Here is a 6,828-nt window from a genome sequence, read left to right as displayed (position 1 = left end):
GTCCCAGATGGGCAGAGCATCGCCCCCTGGTGGGTGTGCGGGTGGATCCCGGTCAGGCACATGCGGGAGTCTTACTGACTGCCTCCCCGTTTCCAACTTCAGAAAAATACAAAAAAAAAAAAAAAAAAAAAGTGCGAGAGGCTGGAGGAGCTCTGCAGCAACGAGGCCAGTGGAAAGGTGGGTGCCAGAGTCACCGAGACCCTGGGAAGTGAGATTGGAACCAGCCTCCTTTGGCCCACATGCCAGGAGCAACCCAGTCTGCTCACTGCGGCGCAGACACGTTCTTCAGGCCTGACAAAATTAGCCCAGAAGTTGGCGTTGTCAGAGCCCTGCTCCTGCGGAGGAGGCTATGAAGTGTCCACTGGTCATGCGCAGTTGGGGCTGATGCCCTGCAAGTCCCCATGCACCACCAGCAGCACAGCGAGGAAAGTGAGTGTGAAGACAGAGGACCACGTGGTGCAGAGGCTGGTGCAGCTGGCAGCTGTATATTTATTAGCTGGGTAGGCTCAAGGAATAGGTCAGAGGGGCAGTGCCCAGGCAGGGCTAACAGCAGGGGAGAGGGAGCTTCAGACTCACCAGGCTTTGATACCGGGGCTGTGTACCAGCAACAATTGCCATTTCCCAGTGCTAAAAGCTTCACATGGATCCCAACTGCCTCAATTAACCCTCTCAGGAGTAGGAGCTATAAAGATGCCCATTTACAGATGAGAAAATGGAGGCTGGAGACTAGGAGTGACATTGCAAGGTCAAGGGCGGAAATTCAAGGGAGAATGTATCCTGAATATTAGTGTCCTTGACTCGAGGTGCTGGAATGGGGAGGGTGTAGGAGGGTCTCTCTTCTCAACCCCAAGACTAGATGTCCTTCCACCCACTCCCCTTGCTGACCAGATAGATGTGCAATGGATCTCTAAACAGCCCCCTTTGGAGAACTACCCCAACAACAGTTCTCTGGGAAGCCACAGCTCACCCCGATCGTCCAGCCCAGGTGGGGACTGAGCTTCCTCAGCAGTCATGGCATGGACCCCAGGCAGGGGCTTGAGCCTCAACTCAGTTCGCTCTCCTGGAAACTGCCACACCAAGTGCAAGTATTCCCACCTGTGTGAGCATGACTATACCAGCAAGTTGAGTGCGCAGGAGGTGGGAGATATGTCTGCACTCAGCACCTCTTTCTAATCCCAAAGGCTGAGCTCTTTCCACTTCTATGAATGGGGCAGGTCCCCTGTGAATGGAGCTGTCCCCGGTGCTGAGCATCCAGGGTGCTGATAGCCTACCATCCCACAGATGTGTCCAAAAGTGAGCGACCATCTCCTGAAAGCTCCTATTCCCACCAAGCGACACAATGGCTCCTTTCATAACCTTGATCCCTTCCCTAACCCCGCTATGGCCAGGAGGCTGGGTTAGGAAGGTGAGAGCACAAGAGCCTGCCCAAAGTTGAGTCTCCAGAGTGCCCTCTTGTCCCACAGCACATACTAGAATATTATTGAAAGCACCACTGCCTGAGAAAAGGGACAGAGGGGTCTCAGAGACCCAAGCCTGCCCCTGGTTCCACAGATGGACAAATTCCCCTCCCCCCATCTCCACACCTGTGTCTCAGCTCCAATGCGGCCAGAGCCTCCCCTCCCCCAACATGAGTCACACCAAGGGCTGACTACACTTCTTCCAGAACACAAATTTATTTGGCATTTGGATGAAATGGTTCTCACAGCATCTTAAGGATTAGTGCCAACCCAATCAAAAATAAACCCAACCTAAAAACCCTTAGTGAAAGGAAAACATATATAAAACAGGCAGAGACATTGTACATATTTGACTCCCAGGTCGGGTCCTGGGGGAGGAGGCCCCTCCCAAAACCATAGGCCATTCCTCTGGAGGCCCAGTGTGCATGGGGTTGGGGGTCCTCTTACAGGAACACAAGCGTCTCAGCCAGGGTAGGACCATGGAGCACAATCAGATCTTAACAAAGAGGCCAAAGTCAGCGGGGAAGACCACAGCTTTCCCCTTGATTCCCTCACAACCATATTCAAGCAGAGTTCAGCTTCTGGAGACACAGTGGGCAGCAGGCAGCCTTCTACCTAGCCCAAGGATGCTAATGGGCTGAACCACCTTGGACAGAACCCTGGCCAGACACAGGCCCACCTTCTCCTTAGTACCTCCTGCATGCCTGCCTCCAGCAGTCCTTCAGTCTGCAAAGGAAGTCCCCCAGTCCAACACAGTGCCAGCCACCCAGACTGATACACACAGTTGAGGCTTGGGCCAGAGACATTGGGATAGGGGGACCCTGTGCTGTGGTCATTTCAAAGCAGGCCTGCTCAGGACCCTCACCCAGCACCACTGAGGCATAACGGCTGCTCTGGAACTCAGCTGCCCTGCGCCCAGCACACATGCCATTCTCAAGGAAGCAACAAGAGGAACACACACTCTGCCTCCTGCAAGTGGAGCTCAAGAACAGACAGACAGTTCAGTGACAAAACTCACACCAGTAGTCAGCCTTGTGGGCAACTCAAGAATCTCATTTCATATTGGAAGAACAAAATGGGTTTCCAACTGAAGTGTGAGAATGTGCCTAGAACTGGGCTGTGCCTTGGAGGTCTGTTATCACAGAGCCCCACTTCAAGTCAGCTCTCCCCTTGCTGCACACTGGTCTGGAAAGGTTGAAAGGGGGACCAGGAGCAGGGCTCTGTGCTCTCAGAATAGGCACAGACCAGGCCATGCCTCAGTGCCACCCAGAGGCCATGGCAGATCCAGGAAAACGACTGCGTTTTCGTGTACCAAACCACCTGCAAACCCTTGAACACACACACACACACACACACACACACACACACACACACACACACAAAAAAAAGATCTACACATTCAACGTAGAAAAGTATGGATGTGCTAAATAATCGCACAGAACCCACTTAATCTCCAAACCTCAGAAATGCTAAAAGCCTGGTGTCAGGAGACAAGACCACTACCCAGGAGTAGGCAACAGGGTCCCTTGATCAAAAGGCCCATGGACAGGGCACCCAGCACCCTGTGCTGCAGAGGACAGGAAGGTGGCATGCAGCCACTGGGCACTTGGCTCTAGCGGTGGCGTGCAAGAAGTGGACTTTCAGGAAGTGAACACAGCCCAGGACGTTAATTTCAGCCATCCTCCCCCCCCCCAAAGAAACAATCCTTTATGGCACAAAAAAGGTAGGGTGGACGCAGGCCAGGCCTAGGGGCAAATTCAATAGAAGGAGGACTCCAGAGGGTAACAGGAGCCAGCTTAGCCCCCACAACCCCAGGGGAGGATCCAGGGCCAGGACACTCATGCATGGCTACAGGCCTCAGCCCAACTCCAGAGCTGCCTCCTGGGGTCGCCATGCACAACATGTTGGGGAGTTATCTGTAGGACTAGGGATAGGGCTTCCTGGCACAAAACTGGGCTTTGCAGAGCCCAGCTGGAAAGATGGAATAGAGTTCAATCTCCTTCCAAGCTCCCCTTCTTAGGGCCTTGGGCACCAGAGCCCCTGGCCAGCCTCCCTGGGCAGGGTCATCTTTAATGTTCAAGCTAGACCTGTGGGAGTCCATCCCAGAACAGCCATTATAGCAGCCTCCAGTTCATACGCCCTGAAGCAGACCAACTGCCCAGACAATCCTGACAGTCCACAAACAATGGTGCTTGGAAGAGCCTTCCTGAGCAGTGGCCAGCAAGGCGTATCATGGCAGTTCTGGGTTTCGTGGCTAGGCGGTAACCTCCTCTGCATGATATGCTGTTGCAAGCAGGCCCATCAAAGCCAGGTGTAGTTAGACCCCCACCCAGGCCCACAGTGCCTTCTTTGTTCCCTATTTCTGAAACGTGTGGTATGAACCTTTGTCATTCTTTTGTCACTTAAAAAGACAGTGACCCAAAGCTATGCATGTTTTTGAAGCCTTCAAGGAGACTTGGTGCAAGTGCTCAATCCCTTGGGAGACTGGTACAGTCTCTAAGCACACATGCACATCTTCGGGGTGGTGGTGGTGGTGGTGGTGTGTGCAGCAGTGCAGCTGGGTCCAGCTCACACTGGGGCCCTTCAAGTCTCCATGGGAATCAATTTTCTTAACAGCAAACAGGTGCTCCATGCCTCTTGGGGCCATGGACTGGTCATCCTCTACACCACAGTATTGAGGGAACTGCGGCTGTGGCAGCCACTGCCTGGCAGTGCCTCGGTGGCTGGGGGGGTCCCACTCTGGGCAGGGTCGGGGGGCACGAGCAGGGCGCTGCTGCTGTCGGCTGAGTCTTCCAGGTCTGCCAGGGAGACCCCTGTGGCAGGCAGAGGCTGCTCCAGGCGCCGGGACGATGCACCTTCACTGTCACCATCCCTTGGGGTTGGCAGGCTAGCCTCTGCTGGCTCAAAAGCATCATCATCTGCAGGAGACAGAGGGGTGTCAGTCAGCAGGGTGGTGGGTTTGGCGTGAGGAAAGAGGGTGGGGAGACAGAACCAGGGAATGCTTCTCTCACCTGAACACTCCCACCAAAGTTGGAGCTCTGCTGTGCTCACCCCTCCCCCTCACCACGACTGCAGGCTGTTATGGTACAAGGTGTAGGGGACAGTCATGAACAAGCCCAAAGTGTGGTGGGGGGCAAATGCTTTGACAGAGTCAGGAGAACAAAGGTAAAAGATAAGGAAACCCTCTCAGACTGAGTGGGGGTTGAACCATGGCTCACATGACATTACTGTGCATTACTGGGCCCCAGATAGGCAGATTCACAGCCCCTAGACCAGGAGCTGCAGCTGGAATATGGGAACAAGACTGTTGACAGCATGAGATGGGGCCAGAGCAGGCAGCCCTTCAAATTGCACAGGGGTCTGCAGAAAGCTCTGGTCTGACAGATGCTCTGGGGCAGCTCACACACTCTGATGTGCCTGCTCTATATCATCACAGGCTCACTCTTCCAGCCCAGGGCACGGGGCCCACTATGTGCCCCTGTCCTGGCTGACTCCCCCTGATCCCAGCAGTCCTGCTGTCCTGTCCTAGGACCATCTGCTCCACTACAGCCTGGTCTGTGGAGGGGCTAGGCACCCAGCAGCATCCCTGGGAAGTTTGTTCTACCCTGTTGCCCTGACAGCAGATGGTGACAATCTATCCTGAGGGCCGGGGTCATATCCAAACTTCTCCGGCCCACACAGACCAGGAGTGGTGTTCGGTAACCAAATGAACAAAGAGAACAAAGAACACAGTAGTGCTGGCCTCACAATGCCATTCTACTGTGCTGTGTGGGCAGAGCCAGCTGCCCTGGGGTGGATACTGCCTGCAATGTCTGGCGGGGGTATGTGTGGGTCACAGAGGGTAACATAAAGGGAAAAGGTGGTGGCCCTGGCCAGTTGGCTCAGTGGTAGAGCATCGGCCTGGCATGCAGAAGTCCCGGGTTCGATTCCCGGCCAGGGCACACAGGAAAAGCGCCCATTTGCTTCTCCACCCCTCCCCTTCCTCTCTGTCTCTCTCTTCCCCTCCCGCAGCGAGGCTCCATTGGAGCAAAGATGGCCCGGGCGCTGGGGATGGCTCCTTGGCCTCTGCCCCAGGCGCTAGAGTGGCTCTGGTCGCAACAGAGCATCGCCCCCTGGTGGGCGTGCTGGGTGGATCCCAGTCGGGCGCATGCGGGAGTCTGTCTGACTGTCTCTCCCAGTTTCCAGCTTCAGAAAAAGGAAAAAAAAAAAAAAAAGGGAAAAGGTGGGACATCTGCATTGCACACCAGAGACAGGAATCGGGACAAGACAGGTAATGGGCAAGGCACTTGCAATTCCTTCTTTGCTGCACAGCCCTGGGAGCAACATACTCAAGTAACTTGCCCAACATCACTGAGCCAGTGTTTTCTTCCCATGTCACAAGCTGCCTCAGGACACAAAAGAATGTCATCGTGGTGTCTCTTCAGCTCACCACACATGCACATGTCTTTACAGCCCATGACTGCCAATGCCTGGTCCCCAGCTTTCCACAGAGCCAGAGTTGGGTGTGGAGAGCTGTTTGCTAATAGGTGTTCCTAGGCAGAGGCAAGAGGCAGTGTGGCCACCGTCAGCGGTCATCTATTGTACATGTGCAAACCTGGGAAAGAGCCTGTCCAACAGGTGGCAGTTCCACTTTAAAGGGAAAACCAGAGAGCAACAGAAGGCTGGGAAGAAGCGGGGTTCACAACTCTGTGCACGAGGAGGACCCCCAGGCTTCCAGGCCTGCAGGCCAGGTGGTTGGTGACAGGCTGCTCCCTTTCCCTATAGGGGAAGCACCTGCAGGGTCGTAGAACACACTGTCAGGGTTGATGGAGGCCTCGTATGGTGGTGGTGGGTCATCAGGTTGGTCAATATCTGGGTACTTGTACGCAGTGTAGGGGGGCGGAGGGTCATGGAAGTGGAAAGTCCCGCCTTCTCCATCATCAGAAAGGTGTAGTGGAGTTAGGCCTGTGCCGAACCCATCTGGGCCATAATCAAAGCCGGGAATCCTCCGGCCAAGGTTGAAGTGGTGCACTGGGCAATGGAAATGAGAAAGAAGCAACAGGATCATGTCACTCAGATGCACTGCTCAGCTCGTGAGCCCCACCTCCCCCAGCCCAGGGTGCCTGACATTCCGACTGTCACAGTGCTGTGGCTAGCTGCCTGCCGCCTGCCTGTCAACCGTATCATGCCCACTAGAGCCCTGAAACTCACTCAGGCCCCTTCCTGTTAGTATATCCCCGCCCATCACCCATGCGCAACAAGTCTGCCTTCTGTGTTCCAGCCCTCACCACACCCCTCCAGCTCTAATATGTTTTTGGCTGTCTGACCCACGACTGCCTTGGGAGTTCTGCCCTCCCTGCAGCTCAGTAAGAATCGAGGAAGGTCTTGGGAA

At 54.8% G+C, this 6,828-nt stretch overlaps 1 protein-coding gene across 6 annotated transcripts in view; it reads right to left on the bottom strand.

Annotated features, from left to right (window-relative positions):
• Positions 1–1,654: 1,654 nt before the first annotated feature.
• DGCR2 (DiGeorge syndrome critical region gene 2) overlaps positions 1,655–6,828 on the bottom strand; it is a 130,803-nt gene continuing 125,629 nt past the window's right edge. For all 6 annotated transcript variants that reach the window (XM_066259887.1, XM_066259886.1, XM_066259885.1 and 3 more), the window contains 2 exons: positions 6,231–6,467; positions 1,655–4,375 (listed from right to left, as the gene is read on the bottom strand). In XM_066259887.1, coding sequence (XP_066115984.1) covers positions 4,119–4,375; positions 6,231–6,467 — 494 coding nt within the window. In that variant the 3' untranslated portion in view covers positions 1,655–4,118. The remainder of the gene's footprint in view (positions 4,376–6,230; positions 6,468–6,828) is intronic.

Source organism: Saccopteryx bilineata, chromosome 2 (genome assembly GCF_036850765.1).
Source record: "Saccopteryx bilineata isolate mSacBil1 chromosome 2, mSacBil1_pri_phased_curated, whole genome shotgun sequence".
Taxonomy (NCBI): domain Eukaryota; kingdom Metazoa; phylum Chordata; class Mammalia; order Chiroptera; family Emballonuridae; genus Saccopteryx; species Saccopteryx bilineata.
The sequence above is the reverse complement of the archived record's forward strand: the minus strand, read 5'-3'. Positions and strand labels throughout refer to the sequence as shown.